The following is a 16,763-nucleotide window of genomic DNA, read 5'->3' on the forward strand; positions in this document are numbered from 1 at the left end:
ATTTCCTGCCCTGCTTACACTGCCTTTGTTTCACTCTTAAAAAAAAAAAAACAAAATCAATGGAAAGGCTGCTAACTAATCTTGTTTATGCAATGCAGCAACTGCATTTGCTTTTTCCCTATATTTTTCTGCCCCCACTAAATGTTAACTATTGCAAAGACTGGTTTGCAGACTCTGGTTTTTCTGCAGGTGTCTGCGTTTTTCTTCACAGAGCATCAGGAATAAATCTGCACTCAGGGTATACACTGGCTGTGATATAAACCTGAGCTATTGTTTGTCTTTTTCACAAGGCTCTACATTAGATTTTAGTGAGAACCCAAGTTGCCCCTCGAAGGGCACAGAGAATCAGGGACGTCACAGTCAGCTCGTTCTCTCTGTGGATTTTTGAGTCCAGCCTGAAGCCTCCTTACTGTTCAGCTCCCCCACGGCAAACTCCTTCCCTCTCCATCGGCTACTCATTCAAGAATGCAAACCAATTTTAACATTATCCTAAGCAAGCTCTGAGCAAGGCAAAGATGGTACATCTACTGGAAAAAATCACATAAGACATCCCAAAGGCAAATGCAAATTAGTTTTGAATTGCCTTTTCTTTAGGGATTATCTGTGCCATTGTTCCCCTCCATTAGTATGGATAATTATGAGTCAAATAGAAAAGTTGCTGCCTTCTCTGAAAAGAAATGTTTGCTTGGGCCGCCGTGTACATATAGGACAGCGAGTTGGGGAGGTGCTGTTTTGCTTCCTCGAAGGTGGCCATTCTGAAATGAACTGGTGCTATTGCTTTTGTGTTTCTAGACAGCCTGTCGTATTTGTTTAAAGAAGGCACAGTAGTGGTGGGGTATTTGTAGCCATAATAGTATATAACACATTATATGTAGAGCCTAATGAGAGTTGAATATCAGGAATGGCCAGAACTGTTTGAAAACTCCTTAATTATGACAGGCATACTGAATTCCTCTCTAACAACCATCCTTGCTTCCATACCTCTTCTAAGAGACTATCATGTTCCCTTATTACCTTAGTTGTTCTTTTTGTTTGTTTGTTTGTTTGTTTTTTTGAGACGGAGTCTCACGCTGTCGCCCAGGCTGGAGTGCAGTGGCGCGATCTCGGCTCACTGCAAGCTCCACCTCCCGGGTTCACGCCATTCTCCTGCCTCAGCCTCCTGAGTAGCTGGGACTACAGGTGCCCGCCACCCCGCCTGGCTAATTTTTTGTATTGTTAGTAGAGACGGGGTTTCACCGTGGTCTCAATCTCCTGACCTTGTGATCCGCCCACCTCGGCCTCCCAAAGTGCTGGGATTACAGGCGTGAGCCACCGCGCCCGGCCACCTTAGTTGTTCTTAAAGCTTGGCAGTGGGGGCCGGATACAAGGCTCACACCTGTAATCCCAGCACTTTGGGAGACTGAAGCAGGCAGATCACCTGAGGTCAGGAGTTCAAGACCAACCTGGCCAACATGGTGAAACCCTATCTCTACTAAAAATACAAAAATTAGCAGGGTGTGGTGGTGGGCATCTGTAATCCCAGCTACTTGGGAGGCTGAGGCAGGAGAATCGCTTGAAACCGGGAGGCAGAGGTTGCAGTGAACTGAGATCGTGCCACTGCACTCTAGCCTGGGCAACAAGAGTGAAACTCTGTCTCAAAAACAAAACAAGACCAAACAAACAAACAAACAAAAACGCTTGGCGGTGGGGAACAGGGCAGTACCACTTCCTTGGCCCTGGGCTTTGAATATCTGTTTGTGTGAGTGGAGGCTCCAGTTTTCCAGGTGTGAATTCCTAGTGAGTTTCAAATCCACTGAAGCTCTGGATAAATAAATAATAGACCTCACTTGTGTCATTCGTTTTTAAGGCTTAATTTCAATACTTCACACTTGTCCCTATTAACATTCAGTTTGCCAGATTCAGCCTATTCTCCTGGCAGTTTGTCTCATTTGTTTACTTCTGCCTACCTACATGTCGGCCAGGTGTCAGAGGCTGTATCCTGTGTGGACATGATCAGTGTGTGCTGTCCCCATGCCAGTCACAGTCAAGGACGGTGGAGACAACCTTTCCTAACTGAAATCGGAGCTCAACCTACAAATATGTGGAAAGTGATCTTAGAGTCAAGGCGTGGAGCCTTGCTTGAGCTAATACTGATTTTTCTTGCCTAGAGGAAGAGAAACCAAACTTTTGATTGATTTCATTTGCTGATCTTGCTGGCAATGGAAACATTGGCTCTGGTCTCATTGTGATTGTTTTTCTCTGGCTATCGGGTGATAGCACAGCCGGCTTGCATGTGGCTGCCCATGTCCACCATGACTGCCACCTCTCACCTGGACAACTGCATGGCCTCCTCGCTGCACTCTCAGCTTCTAATATCATCCAGTATCATCCCCCTAGAATCATTCTCCTTCCAGTAGCCAGAGCACTATATATAATATATACTAGTATATTATAATATAATATATACTGTATTGTATATTATAATATAATATATACTGTATTGTATATTATAGTATATATACTGTATTATATAATATATACTATATTGTGTATTATTATATACTATATACTCTGTATTATATAGTATAATACATTATATATTAGATCATATTAATATATACTATAGTATATATTAATTTTATATAATAATAATATATAATATATTAATTATATATTAATTTTATAATATATAATATATTAATTATACATATTATATATATTAATTATAAATATATATTTTTTGAGATGGAGTCTCACTCTTTTGCCCAGGCTGGAGTCAGTGAGTGGTGCTGCCCAGGCTGGAGTCAGTGGTGCCATCTCAGTTCACTGCAACCTCCACCTCCCAGGTTCAAGTAATTCTTGTGCCTCAGCCTCCCGAGTAGCTGGGACTACAGGCGTGTACCACCACGCCCGGCTAGTTTATGTGTTTTTAGTAGGGGCAGGGTTTTACCATGTTGATCAGGCTGGTCTCGAACTCCTGACCTCAAGGGATTTGCCCACCTCGGCCTCCCAAAGTGCTGGGATTACAGGCGTAAGCCACTGCTCCCAGTTGCAATACTTTTAAAATCTCACATTCAAGGCCCCCATGCTCTTAGATTATTAGGCTATCACTCAACCTCCTTGCCATGGCCCCAGTGTCCTGTCCCCATCTTCCACCTCCTCTCATCCATTCTTGTCCCCCATTTGCCAGACTCCAGCCATACGGCCTGTTGCCAACACCCACAAGCTCTCCACAGCCTCAGGACATCTGCTGTTGCCTTTCCATCTGCCTGGAACACTGTTCCTGCAATCTTTCCACACATGCCTGCTTCTCATCCTTCAGGCCTCAGCTACCTTAGGCCTGCCCACTGCCCACCTTCATCCTACCTGCAGAACCCTGTGGATTTCCTTTGTTGTACTTTTCACAGACTCTCTCTTACTTTTGTTAATTCTGTATGGGCTCACCTTCTCCAAGCCCCCACCAGAATATGAGTTTCAGGAGGACACTGGGTTTCAGGAACGTGGGTTTCCTGTCCACACTGTATCCCCAGCACCCTACACAGTGCCTAGCACAAACAGCATCCCTGGTAGATAGCGTGGGATGAATAAGTGTTATACAAATGATATGACCCATATGAAGAAAGATTTGCAATAAGGATTTATTGCAGCCCCAGTCTCAACTTGCTTTTCTAACTTGAGTTAAGTTCCCATTGCCAGAGTCCTCATTGCAGGCTGCTTGGGGGATATTTATCCTTGGAAACTTGGCTGTGATGACTTTGAGAGGCCCAGGAACTGGTTCTCTCTTGAGCAAGATTCAAAGAAGGCCTCTGCCTCCACCTGGGAACGGAGACTTTTGGGCCAATCTCAGAGGCTGCTGTTCTCATTTGAGGAAGGGCTTTTGTTCATGACCCCCAAAATGAAAATTCAATCGAGCAACCAGTTTCTTTTTTTTAATTTTTTAAAATTATTATTTTAATTTCTTCTTAAAAAAAAAAAAAAAAAAAACAGGATACACGTGCAGAATGTGCAGGTTTGTTACATAGGCATACATGTGCCATGGTGATTTGCTGCGCCTACTGACCCATCCTCTAAGTTCCCTCCCCTCATCCCCCACCCCTCAACAGGCCCTGGTGTGTGATGTTCCCCTCCCTGTGTCCATGTGTTTTTATTGTTCAACTCCCACTTGGTTCTCTGTTCCTGTGTTAGTGTGCTGAGGATAATGGCCTCCAGCTTCATCCATGTTCCTGCAAAGGACATGATCTCATTCCTTTTTATGGCAGCATAGTATTCCATGGTGTATATGGACCACGTTTTCTTTATCCAGTCTATCAGTGATGGGCATTTGGGTTGGTTCCATGTCTTCAGCAACCAGTTTCAAATGTTGCTCTCCATATCACAAATTTAAAAACATGATTCTTTGTTGTTGTTGTTGCTGTTTTTAACTGGACAGCCAGATAGGTGGAAATCACGTGGGGATAATGTAAGCCTCTCTCTGTGTGTGCAGCTAGCAGTAGAATAAGCCTCTGCCCTGAGCCGAAGACTCCCCCAGTGCTTTTCTTTATTATGTGGTTAAGCTTCCCTCTGAGCTTGCAGTTCTCTGAATTCGTGAGAAAATGTAGACTTCTCTGAAAATTGCAGAGACAGGAAAATTGTGTTCACATGTTTGTTTTTATTATCTGGAATTGTGTGTTTTCTGAATGGCGATCCTAAGCCAGTTGGAAATATCCCATGGTCGTTTATGTCACCCCTCTGCAGGCTGAAAAGTGTAAACGTCTAAACAACCAGATTCCTTTCCATGAGTTTTTCAACAAGAGATTAGGTTTTCCTTTCTGGAGCTTTATTTTCTTCCGCATAATTAGCCAAATTTGTCAATGGTTCATCAGGGAATTGTGGGCAACAGAGAGGGTTCTGCCTCTTTCACGCCTCAGTGAGGAAAAAGGGCAAGGTCTTCACACGTCCAGAAGGTGACTCGTTTTGTGTGCACCCGTGGGTACCATGGGGACAAAGGTTTTTTCTTTTATAAGTAACGCACAGTTATCCCCATAAAGCATGCCTACAGGTATACTTACAAAGCCTGACAATTTCTTCTCATAACGTTTAAACGTATGAGAAATTGTACCTTTCCTGGTGCTTTATTTTTCCTTTTCTGTAAGGTTTCCAGATATCTTTAGGAACACCTAAATTCGTGAATTAGCACAGCTGGGCAGCAAGAAGGAACACTGCTATAATACAAACATTTTTCTTGTAAAAATCTGTTTGGAAGATCCCGGACTGATGAGGATTTGTTTTATAAAAGATGTTTCCCTCAGGATTATGTGACTGGAAACCTGGCTCAAAGCATACTTTCGTGATTTTCTTTTGCTTTTGTCTGAAAGAGTGGTTATAACATGCAAGTTTTTACCTTGAAGCAGTGTGCGTAGTTAACTCATAAACCAGCAATATCAGTCATCAGGACCAAAGACCAACTCAACCCCCACTTCCTCCAACTGCATCTTATGGCAGAAACAGAGGCTTTGTTTTTTGTTTTTAATGTTTGCTTTTCCAGACCACCCTCCACGAACTGCTTTATTTCTCTGAAAAATGCGTTTGGAATTCTCCCAGTAATTCGCAGAAGAGTGTGAATGCTTTTTGAGGAAGTTTGATTAAAATGTGACCCACTTCAGGAGCCGCCTTTGTGGGGGACCGGGTTCCTATTTCTGCTGCCTGAATCATCTCCATTCATCCACTTCCATATCCACTTTCCATGTTCTCTCAACTGTTTCACTCTTACGAAATCCCTGTTCTCCAGGGGCATATTGCAGTCTTATTTTTTCTTAACTCTATTTCTTTCTCTTTCTTTTAGCTCCTTTTTCCTCCTCATACCTTTCTCACTTCTCTGTTCATTAGTCTGACCGTTCCCTTTTCTCCAGACCGCCCCAGTCTTCCATTGCTTCTAATTAGATTTTTATATGATCATTTTAAAAATGATTTTACGGTTCCTGTTCAAAATGTATTCTCCTCCACTTTTCTCAAGTCTCAAAACAGGTACACTTAGACCATAAAGACAAAGGGAACAGCCACAATGCATTGAACTCCGTCATCTTCTCTAATGAGCTTCAAATGTGCTACACGTAGTCTGAAATACATGACCTTTGAGTGGCTGCTGTTCTAGAGAGTGCATTGATTCTGTTTGTTTATGTGCTCGTTTTATTTAACAATCTTGACTTTTTCTGCTCCAATAATCCATGATTCAGCAGAAAGGTTAAACTCCTTTTTAAGGGTTTTCCAAGTGGAAATGGAAGCTGGTCGCTCACGTTGAGAAGGTTTTACAAAGAGATGGTTGCAGCTGGGGTAAACTTCTAGATGGAATGGAGGTGTGGGGGGCCTGGTGGGGATGGGGGTATAGAGTCTCAACCTACAGTGTTTGGACTGAGAGACACTGGCGGTGTTCCAGAAGCCCCAGAGAGGCATTAAGAGAGACTAAGTGCATGTTCACTCTTGGCAGCATAAAAGGGAGACCCTCAAGGCGACCAAGTATGTGGAGCTGGTGATCGTGGCGGACAACCGAGAGGTAAGAAGCTTTTGAAATTTCTCAGTATGGTTGTTGAGAGAAAAAAGAAAAAGGACATGTTCTGCAAATTATTACTTGCTTTAATGAACCTCATTTCCTATGTGCTCTTAAAAGCAGTGGAAACAACCCATTGAAACAATGGTTTTCTGATTTTATAAAGTATATAATATTAAAAATTTATTTGATCTATAAAGTAATGGCAAAGCCTGCAGGAAAAAAAAACAGAGTTGCCCTATAGCTAAGCGCTCCAAACGAGGAGAATTAACTGAGGGGAATGACAGAAGGCTTTAGATTATATTCTAAGACATTTTGGGGAAAAGTTTAGTCTTTAAAATGGCACATTTAAAATAATCGCATATGTCATTAATCAAAATGAATGAATGAATGAATGAAGGCCATAGAGACACAGCAGAAAAATCCTCCCCTCTGAGCTATGGCTTGATACTACCTCCGTTTTTTATTTTAATTAATTTTGAATTAGTTTTTCTAAAGATTATCTTCTCTGTATTTACTTACTGCCTCATTGGCATACATGAATTGGGTGACTGGGTAATATTTTCTCATAGACTCTTTCAACACATATGAATGAAACACAGGCTTGATTATTTTTAAGAAAACGATTCCCGTTCTGGAAGGTCAGATTAGAGGGGGGAATGGGAAATTTGTTGATTTTTTTTTTTTTTGTCTGTTCTCCTCCGGATTGTTTGACAAGTTGCCATGAGCTTCTATTACTTTTACTTTTTAATTTTTAAAAACAAATACAAAGAAAATTTCTCAGGAAGTTAAAATCAAGTCGATGATATGAAAAATGGCTTTGGACTGACTTCTAGTTGTCTGTTTCCTCTTTGCCAAAACATGTCACTGCCTCCATCATTTATGAGGCTGGAAAATTGCAGAAGTTGCTGTCTTGAGAGCACTTGGCTTAGGCAAATTTCAGGGAATTTCAGGGAGTCCCCAGCCGGGAAAGATATTCAGCAGGATGCAAGCTCATTTCACCATGAACTGTGGAGGGTCCCCAGTGGTTTGTAAAATCCCAAGACTTCACATTTCCAGGAGCCAGGAAGATGAGACATGATTGATATTCTTGCTGGTATTAATGCTGACATTTAAAATTGTTAAGTTTCAGAGGCAAGGAAAAGATCTGGAAAAAGTTAAGCAGCGATTAATAGAGATTGCTAATCACGTTGACAAGGTAAGTTCTTTTTCGGTAGTTAAATCATTCAGATCATGTAAATGTTTGGAAATGAGATTGGGGGACCTCATCTGACTTAGCACGGAGACGAGATTCTGCCTCTGGGCCTTGGGTTGGAACTGTTTCCTGTCCTCTGAGTGTATAATTCCTGGGTGCTGGGGCAGCTTCAGGGGATGCCAGACCACAGCTGTCTGGACTTTGGTGGCCTTGGGGACATGTCTTCCTCCAGGCTGTCTTCTGGTCAGGTGGAATACCAGTCTGAGGGTGTTTTGGACTTCCCAGTTAGCTCCAGAACCCCTACAGAGTTCATTGATCCTTTGGATTGCTCCTGAGCCAGCCTCTCCCAGGTCTCCCGATGACAGATCCCACAGGCCCCTGCCATCTGTCCCCATCATTGCAGGCCTGTACCAATGTAACCCTGAGGGTGGGCTTGCATTTCTAAGGGATCCATAGGCTTCACTGTCCTGGAACACAGGAGTTGACTTGCAGCTCAATCAGCTATTGGAAAATCCCTTGCTAAGAACAAATAGGTCAGAAACTCACCTTTCACAAAGATAATTTCCTTGCTGGAGGAGCCCCTGGAAACCGGGTCCTATTCCTGGGGTACTTGTTCACTAACTGCTCCTCACACTGTGGGCCGGCAAAGAAAATGGCAGCGCTCTCTGTGTAAATCACCTGTCCTTCCTCAATGCGTCCTGCTGGAGAAGATGTTGGCTGTTTGATGCTGATGACCCTCAGCCTAAAATAGGGTTCTTACAAGTCCCGCATATTGGAGTTGCCCTGGGAGCTTCTGAAAGCATTGCTGCTTTCAAGGGGCAGGGCAGGGGAGGAAGTTAGACCTCAGAATTTTCAGAAGCTCCCCAGCAATTCTCATGTGCAATGTGGATGGCAACCGCTGTCCTAAAGCAGACATAGTCTCTCAGGAATACTGAGTCTCTTGCCTGCGGGGACAGTGTGAGAAGGGATCTGGTCATGGCTGAGCCTTTCACAGCCATGGTCCTCTGAAACAGCAGATTTTACACACAGTGGTTGGTGAGGGTGCCTCACTCTAGCCTTGTTTCCAAGCCATCTTATTCGATTTGAATTGCATTTTCTAAGTTTTCAGAAAAATGAAGGCAAAGGCCCTTCCAGAAATTCGGCTCCATGTTGCAAGGCCTTATGCCCTCTGCATCAATAATTCAGAATGAATCAGGTGTGGTTCTTCTACTTGAGAACGTCAAGGCTGGTAGGGAAGCAGGCATGCAACCCACATAGCATGTCCAAGGCGTTAGGAATGATCCATGCTATGAATGGAAGTTTATGGGGATGCAGAAGAGGATCACTTACTTCTTCCCGGGGCCAGGGAGTCTTTGCAGGGAGAGGATCCTAAAAGGTAAGTTCAGTTTCACCATGAGCATAGCAGAAGAGGGAGTATGTGTGATGTGGACATGTATGTGTTTCGTGTGCATGTACATGCATGTGTGTTCCTATATGTGTTCATGTGTGTGTTCATACATGTGTGTGCCCTGCATGCATGTATGTGTGTTTGTGTACATGCATGCTCATATTGTATGCAAATGCATGCATGCAGAGCTAGGGCAGGAGGAGATGAAGCTGCAAAGATTCACAGTGCTCAGGGCCCCGGCTGTTCTACGAAGCCATCTTGATGTTATTCTGCAGTGAATAGAGAGCTAGGTGAATGTTTTTAAGCAGGGGAGAGACACATGGGATGGTAGAAAGATATCCCTGCAGTTAGTGTGAAGGGTGGAGTAACCAAAGACAAATAGGGCTGAGAGGAGCCTATTGCATAGAAATGATAAAGGCCTGACCGGGAGCCGTGGCTCACGCCTATAATCCTAGCACTTTGGGAGGCCAAGGCGGGCATATCACGAGGTCAAGAGATTGATACCATCCTAGCCAACATGGTGAAACCCCGTCTCTACTAAAAATACAAAAATTAGCTGGGCGTGGTGGTGGGCACCTGTAGTCCCAGCTACTCAGGAGGCTGAGGCAGGAGAACTGCTTGAACCTGGGAAGCCGAGGTTGCAGTGAGCTGAGATCGCGCCACTGCACTCCAGCCTGGTGACAGAGCAAGGTTCCATCTCAAAAAAAGAAGAAGAAAAAGAAGTGATAAAGGCCTGACATGACCCAGGGCAGGGGAAGTGGGGATGTGAGAAGGACGAGGACTGAGAGATGCTTGAAGGGATGTGTTTCCTGATTACTATTTTTACCAGTTACGGTGTGTCAGGCTCTAAGTGCTTTGCATATGCTCTCAGGTACGTGCTATTGTTCCTATTTTTAAAGCAGAGGAAGCTGAGATGGGCAGAGGTTAGTCATTTGCAGGACGAGGGATGAGTGCTAGTCTTGCTGAACCCCAGCGGCAAGGGCTCTTGGCTTTGACTCTACTCCACCTGCTGTGAGTCAGGACCTCATGATGACCAAGCAGAGGCTGAGGGCGAGTAGGAGGCCATGTGACCCCCAGTTTCGTTGGAATGGAGAGGCAGGTAGACAATGCTTCATACCCAAGGAAAGCAGGAGCAGGAAGAGGAGTTCTGAAGGGCACTCTGAGCAGTCAGAGATGTGGGCTTGCCACTCAGAGAGAGGCTATGGCTGCATGGAACTTTCTGGAAGTCAGAAAAACCCACATGGCCATTGATATCCTGGGATCATGTTGCCCTTGTCCACCTTTGAAGTAGGTCAAACTCCCTGGCAACCCCTGCCCGTTGATGTGTTTTCAGTAGTTACTCTTTGCAGATTCAACTTTATCCCAAAGCCCAGGTGCAGGAGAATCCTGGTGAAAGGTGAGTCCTGGCAAGGGGATGAAGGGTGGGTCTTAGAGGAGACATCGAAGATAGCGCGACAGTTAGAACTGGACCTCGGTCTAGGCTGGACATTAGAAGGCCTGGAGGGGAGTTTGTTTGTCTATTTGTTTATATGTTTACTTTTAGAAATACTGATTCCCACACCTTGGCCCAGGGATTCTGATTTGATTGACCTGGCACGGGGCCTGGGTACAGATACTCTCCAGGGTCCTCCAGTTATCCTAACGTGAAGCGGGACTGAGCCATGCTGGCCTGGAGGGCGGAAGGCTTAGGTGCTTGAGCTGGGAGCGCAGGTGCCATTCCGAGGCGAGAGAGTTGGATTGTTGCCCGGAAGGCCTCGGGCTATCCTCAGACTGTCCAATGAGGAGAGAACACGAGTTCTTCTTAGACCTCGGGAGCAAAAGGAAATGATAAACTATATTAAACCCAAAGTGAAAATTGCTGAAGCCCCATTTTTAAAAAGGGATGTGTTTGGGTCCTCTGTGTTTGTATTTCTTTACATTTATTCTAGGTTATATCTTGCTTCAGTTTGCAAAACCAAAAATGAGCAATTGGGGGTTTGTTAATAACTCGTACTGGTAATTAGAAAACACCGTGCCTTGGAAAAGTCCTAACGGACTCCTGGAGTTTGCCAGCCTGGCGGTCCTTGTGTTTCTGGCAGGGAGAGAGCCGATTTGCTGAGCACACAGCTACCCCTGGCCCTGGCATCCCTGTCCATCCCCAGCAGATACCAAAGACCTTGGAGGAGATACCCAGACTCCCTGGGAGACTTGGTGCTTCCAAGTCTATTAACAGATGACTCCCAGCTCTGTTACACAATTCTCAATTTCAGTTTTTCAACTCCACAAATCAAAGTGTCTTATCCCAGAAAACAATGACTGTGCCAGTGGCAACTTCCTCATTTGCTGAAGTCTTGGCTCTCCTGGCCCATTCTAAATTATTAACTGCTGGCTGCGTGGAGAAAGAGGACATCCCAGACTAGAAGACAGAAGAGTGGTTTAGTGACGAAGGTGACATTCTGGAATGTTCAGGAAAGTCCCCCATAAGCAAAACACAGAAGGCATGTCTGACACTCATGCTTCCAGGCCAGATGCTGAGAATTTTCCCTGAGTCCTCATTACATCCCCACAGGAGCCCGGGGAATGCACCTGCCAATGGAGCTATCGTGGGGTTTGCATCTTCCACCCTTCGCCTCCAGTCTGTCCTCCTTATTCATTAGGAAGCTAGTGTCAGCTGCAAATTCAGGGAACTGCTTCTGAAAGGACTCGTTGCCTATGTATTTAATTTCTTTTTTTTCTTTCTTTCTTTTTTTTTTTTTTTTTTTTTTTTTTGACAGAGTCTTGCTCTATCCCCAAGGCTGGAGTGCAGTGGCGCCATCTTGGCTTACTGCAACCTCCACCTCCCAGGTTCAAGCGATTCTCCTGCCTCAGCTTCCCGAGTAGCTAGGATTACAGGTGCCCACCAACAGGCCTGACTAATTTTTGTATTTTTAGCAGGGATGAAGTTTCACTATGTTGGACAGGCTGGCCTCAAACTCCTCACCTCAAGTGATCTGCCTGCCTCAGCCTCCCAAAGTGCTGGGATTACAGGCATGAGCCACCATGCCCAGCCTCTGTATATTTAATTTCTTAGGGTATTTTCACTCATGTGACAGTTTTCTTTCCCTCCTGTCCCAAACCAGCTGCCTGAAAGGTGCAGTTTCCCTCATTAGACCCCAGGGGATTCTGCCTCACTGTTTCTTCCCGAAAGTCTCCAGTGCAGTGTCCCTGGACTTCGTATATGCACCACTGCTTGGCAGTTCACTCTATTGGAGTTAACTGAACTGACAGCTCAGTGTGCTATGCCTTAAGCTCCTGGTGACCTCTGAGCATTTGGGTAGCAGGGGCGAGGGCATCCTAATCTTTGCTCTCTCTGCCACTGCCAGCCCAACCCACAGCAAGAGGCAAGCAAATATTTGTTACTGTTGTGTAAACAGGTGAATCGCTTCAGCTGGGTCTCTGACTGTGTCCACATATGTTCTGGGCTTTGTAAGTCAGGCAGGCAGCTGCCAAGCTCCATTTGTACCGCAGAGGGCCGTGAGCTTCTCTCTGGGCCTGGGGTCACAGTGGGCCATCTTGGGAGGGAGTCTTAGCGCTCACAGAAGACGGCAGTGTTACCTAGTGGTTTCAAACATGAGCATCAGGGTTAGCTGGCCTGTGTTCCAACCCCAGCCATGGAGTCACAATCTTAAGTCACCTGACTTCTCCAAGCCTCCGTGTCTTTGACTATAAAATAGAAATAATAATAATTCTAAACTCATAGAGTTATTTTCAGGATTAAGCCACAGCACAGAAACCGCCGTGGCATCATGCCTGTGATGTAGTAATGCTCACTACACATTAGCTGTGGTGGTGGTTATTAGGAAGAATCAAAAGGAACCCGTCAGCAGCCCTGGAAAGAACTTTCAGAGCAGGCAGTAAAGGCATCATGTATGATGACTTGATGTGAGTTTAGCGTATATGACAGTCAAACAATGGCACTAATTTTGGAGAGGGGAGATTGTCTGTTATATTACTACTAAGTATGAAATCTAAGGATGTGGTTTGAGAGGCCTAGTAGGTGGAAATGCAAAACCCATCATTATCATGAAAAGCTCCTTGATTAGGAAGCAGCAAACCTAGCACTGAGGAATGATGACAATTAGTCCTTTGCAGACCTTCGTTACTGCCTCCATGCAACACTCCTGGGAGGCAAACCTAGTGTCTCCTTCCCAGATGACAACCCTGAGCCCACGCAAGGTGTCTGACTCCGACGACGTCTCTTAGCAAGCTGGTACACGCATCAGCATTGGATCACCTCTGTTTCTGCTTTCTGATCACTGTTACCTTTGTATATAATAGAACTGAAAATGTAATCTCTCAGCGAACAGCAGCCAAACATGTGCACTGAGAGTTCCAGAGCCAGCCAGGAACTTATTTTTGCCCCGGAAACCTGGGCTGGGAGTTTGCAAGTAGATGGCGTGGGCCATGCAATTCTTGATTGAAAACAAACTGTTGGACTGTGTTGTAGTCATGTAATTGTCTCGTTAACTCATTAATGTAATGTCTGTAATTGTGATCTGTTTGAAACCAAGTTGGACCAATGCAATCCGCATATATTCTGCAATGCAGTTTGTACCCCGGTCATATTCTCCTGCTAACCCAATGCTCACCAGATGACTGTGGGGACCAGCAAGGGAAAAGCTGAGCTTGCCTTATGTGGGTTAGAATCTAGGGTCAGATGTTCAACTTTGAGGATTTTCTTGTACTTTAGTTCACCATGTTGGAATAGTGCCTAACTAGCAAATGCAGAACTTCTATAAGTTTTGTTATTGGCCAGATGCTTCTAGCAACTGAGAATAGGACCTGCTTTTATCTGGTGCTTGGCTTTGGTTGCTATCACTAGCCACCCTTTTCTCCTTGGCTACCTAGGATCTCAGAAGATGAGGGCTTTCTCCCTGTGTGCTGCCTCATACACCAGGGGCATTGAAAGATTTGACAGCCAACCAGGTGACACCATGTCCTCGCCCCCTCAGCCATGAGTACAAAACCATCTCCTTGTCTATGTAATGCCTATGAGGACGGTGGGTAGGTCATACCTTTACCCTGACCACTCATGCTGGCCCTCTGAACTCCTATGAGACAAAGCCATCCCTTAGTCCCTGGAGGAGTTGCTTTTCTCTGCTCTGACCCAGGACGACCTGCCTGTAGGTGTAGTCAGGTATGGGCTGTAGGCTGAAGTCAGGAACACCCAAAGATGGTGGGGGCAGGCAGGGGAGTGAGAAGTGTTGCTTTCAGTGCTGTGCCAGCTGCTTTGTTTCACAGGCCCTTAAAAGAGGAACTTCATTTAACAGATCTTTCCATGACAGTGCTGGTGAGCTAACTTCTGGCTGTTGGGAGGATAGTCATTAGTGTTCCTGAAGAAGGACTCTGTTTATGCCTTCGTTATTCTGAAAGACACTGACTTCTTCATTTCATTAAAACCTTCTACGTTGATTATAGGTGACAGAATATGATAGTGTTGGCCAAGGCTGAGACTTTGCTGAAAAATTAATACAGATTCATTTTCAGTAACTCACAAGCAGAATATTTTGCTCAAAATGAACAAGTTATTGTCCTTGGCAGAAGCGTCTGAAAGATCCTAATTCACTTATTGTTTCACTCGCAGTGGATATTCACTGGCCATCTTTAGCTGTAATATACATCTGTATGCACATTTTAAATCACCAATGAATCATTTGAAATGAGTGCTTCCATACAAATGAAAGCAGACAGTACAAAGCTAATCACTTCAGCATCTAATTGGTCAACCTTCGAGAACCTAGTTAACACATCACTTTGCATTAGGCACTGCAAATATTTCTTAAATTCCAACACCACGGAACCAAAGAGCACAGAGATATTTTTCTCACCTGTGTCAGTGAACCTCAAATAACGCAAATCTGTTCTAATTTTCATTTTGAGTTTTCATTAACGTGATCCCAACTCCAATGCCAGTTTTGCCTGTTTCGCCCAGTTTTACAGACCACTGAACATTCGGGTCGTGTTGGTAGGCGTGGAAGTATGGAATGACATCGACAAATGCTCTATAAGTCAGGACCCGTTCACCAGCCTCCATGAATTTCTGGACTGGAGGAAAATGAAGCTTCTACCTCGCAAATCCCATGACAACGCGCAGCTTGTCAGGTAGGGAGTTCCGTCTTCTGTCTGCTTAGAAACAAGAGTGCCCTCAGCGAAGCCCTTAGTTTCACCTGTACAGCCCCGGGAGCTGCCACCTTTCTGCAGAGCACACTGCCTTGTATAAGGGGGCTTCTCAGCTCACACCAGGGGGCAGATGCCACCCTCACCTGAAACTGAAGGTCTGTTAGAAAAGTCCCCCTCTGAACACCCTGGGAAACCTGTCCCTCTACAGAATTTTCATTTCCTTCTTCCAGAACCTGGACATTTTATTCTGTACCAATTTTTCTGATTTTAGCTGTGATGTAAAGTTGTTCTGAGTAGCCTATTTTTTTGTTTTGTTTTTTGTTTGTTTGTTTTTGAGACAGAGTCTGTCTCTGTCGCCAGGCTGGAGTGCAGTGGCGTGATCTCGGCTCACTGCAACCTCCGACTCCCTGGTTTAAGCGATTCTCCTGCCTCAGCCTCCCAAGTAGCTGGATTACAGGCAGTGCCACCACTCAGCCATTCTTTTGTATTTTTGGTAGACAGGTTCACCTATGTTGGCCAGATGGTCTCTGACCCTCCTGACTGATCCACCAGCCTCGCCTCCCCTCAGTGCTCGGGATTACAGGCATGAGCCACCACGCCTGACCACGTAGCCTGTTTTTAAAGATTCATCATTATTAGTGGAAAAGGTGTGTTTATACAAGATCTAAGGACAGTACTTTGGGTGAATATTGTCAGATTCCTGGAGGGAAAAAAGACTTCACTCCTCCTCCTGTTGTGGCTGTGACTCTTTGGTTTTCTAGATGAGAGACTATCAGGAAGTATAGCACATTTACCTTGTGTTCCCTCTTTCAACCAATATGCATCGAGTACCTGTTAGGAACCAAACAGTGTTTCGGGGGCTTTGAACACCATGGTGACCAACACTGTAAATCTCCCTGTTTCAGAAGTTCCAATTTTACTGAGAGATAAACAAAGAAAGAGGATGCTCTATGTAATCAACTGGAAGATGATAAACTAAGGGAAAGCATAGCTCTATTATAACTATAGCACAAAAATTGGTGGGATGTTGCAGATGCCTTTATACTTAAAAGGAACAATCTTACAACAATCTAAATAAAGGAAGCAGATGTTTCTAGCAGTTTACAATTTTTATTTGGTTGCTTTTATTATAATTTTTAAGTTCTAGGGGTACACGCACAACGTGCAGATTTGTTAATATATGCTACATGTGCCGGGTGTTGGTATGCTGCACCCATTAACTCGCCATTTACATTAGGGGTAGTCTCCTAATGTTACCTCCCCCACCCCATGACAGGCCCCGGTGTGTGATGTTCCCCACCCTGTGTCCAAGTATTCTCATTGTTCAATTCCCACCTATGAGTGAGAACATGCGGTTTTTGGTTTTCTGTCCTTGCGATAGTTTGCTCAGAATGATGGTTTCCAGAGAAGCGATAAATTTTTATTTAAATCTTTAAATACTTTGTGCCACTATTCTTTTGTCGTCATGTGGCTTATAGCAGAGAAAAGGACACCTTCTGGGACAGAGACTCTTTCCCTTGACAAACCCAAGGTAGCTATTG

General features: G+C 44.6%; 1 protein-coding gene across 3 annotated transcripts in view; it reads left to right on the forward strand.

Moving 5' to 3' along the window:
* Positions 1-16,763, forward strand: part of ADAM12 (ADAM metallopeptidase domain 12) — a 374,618-nt gene that overhangs the window by 268,123 nt on the left and 89,732 nt on the right. For all 3 annotated transcript variants that reach the window (XM_021944084.2, XM_031652575.1, XM_031652576.1), the window contains 3 exons: positions 6,443-6,508; positions 7,629-7,700; positions 15,035-15,204. In XM_021944084.2, coding sequence (XP_021799776.2) covers positions 6,443-6,508; positions 7,629-7,700; positions 15,035-15,204 — 308 coding nt within the window. The remainder of the gene's footprint in view (positions 1-6,442; positions 6,509-7,628; positions 7,701-15,034; positions 15,205-16,763) is intronic.

This window comes from Papio anubis, chromosome 11, assembly GCF_008728515.1.
Source record: "Papio anubis isolate 15944 chromosome 11, Panubis1.0, whole genome shotgun sequence".
In the NCBI taxonomy this organism is placed as follows: Eukaryota; Metazoa; Chordata; class Mammalia; order Primates; family Cercopithecidae; genus Papio; species Papio anubis.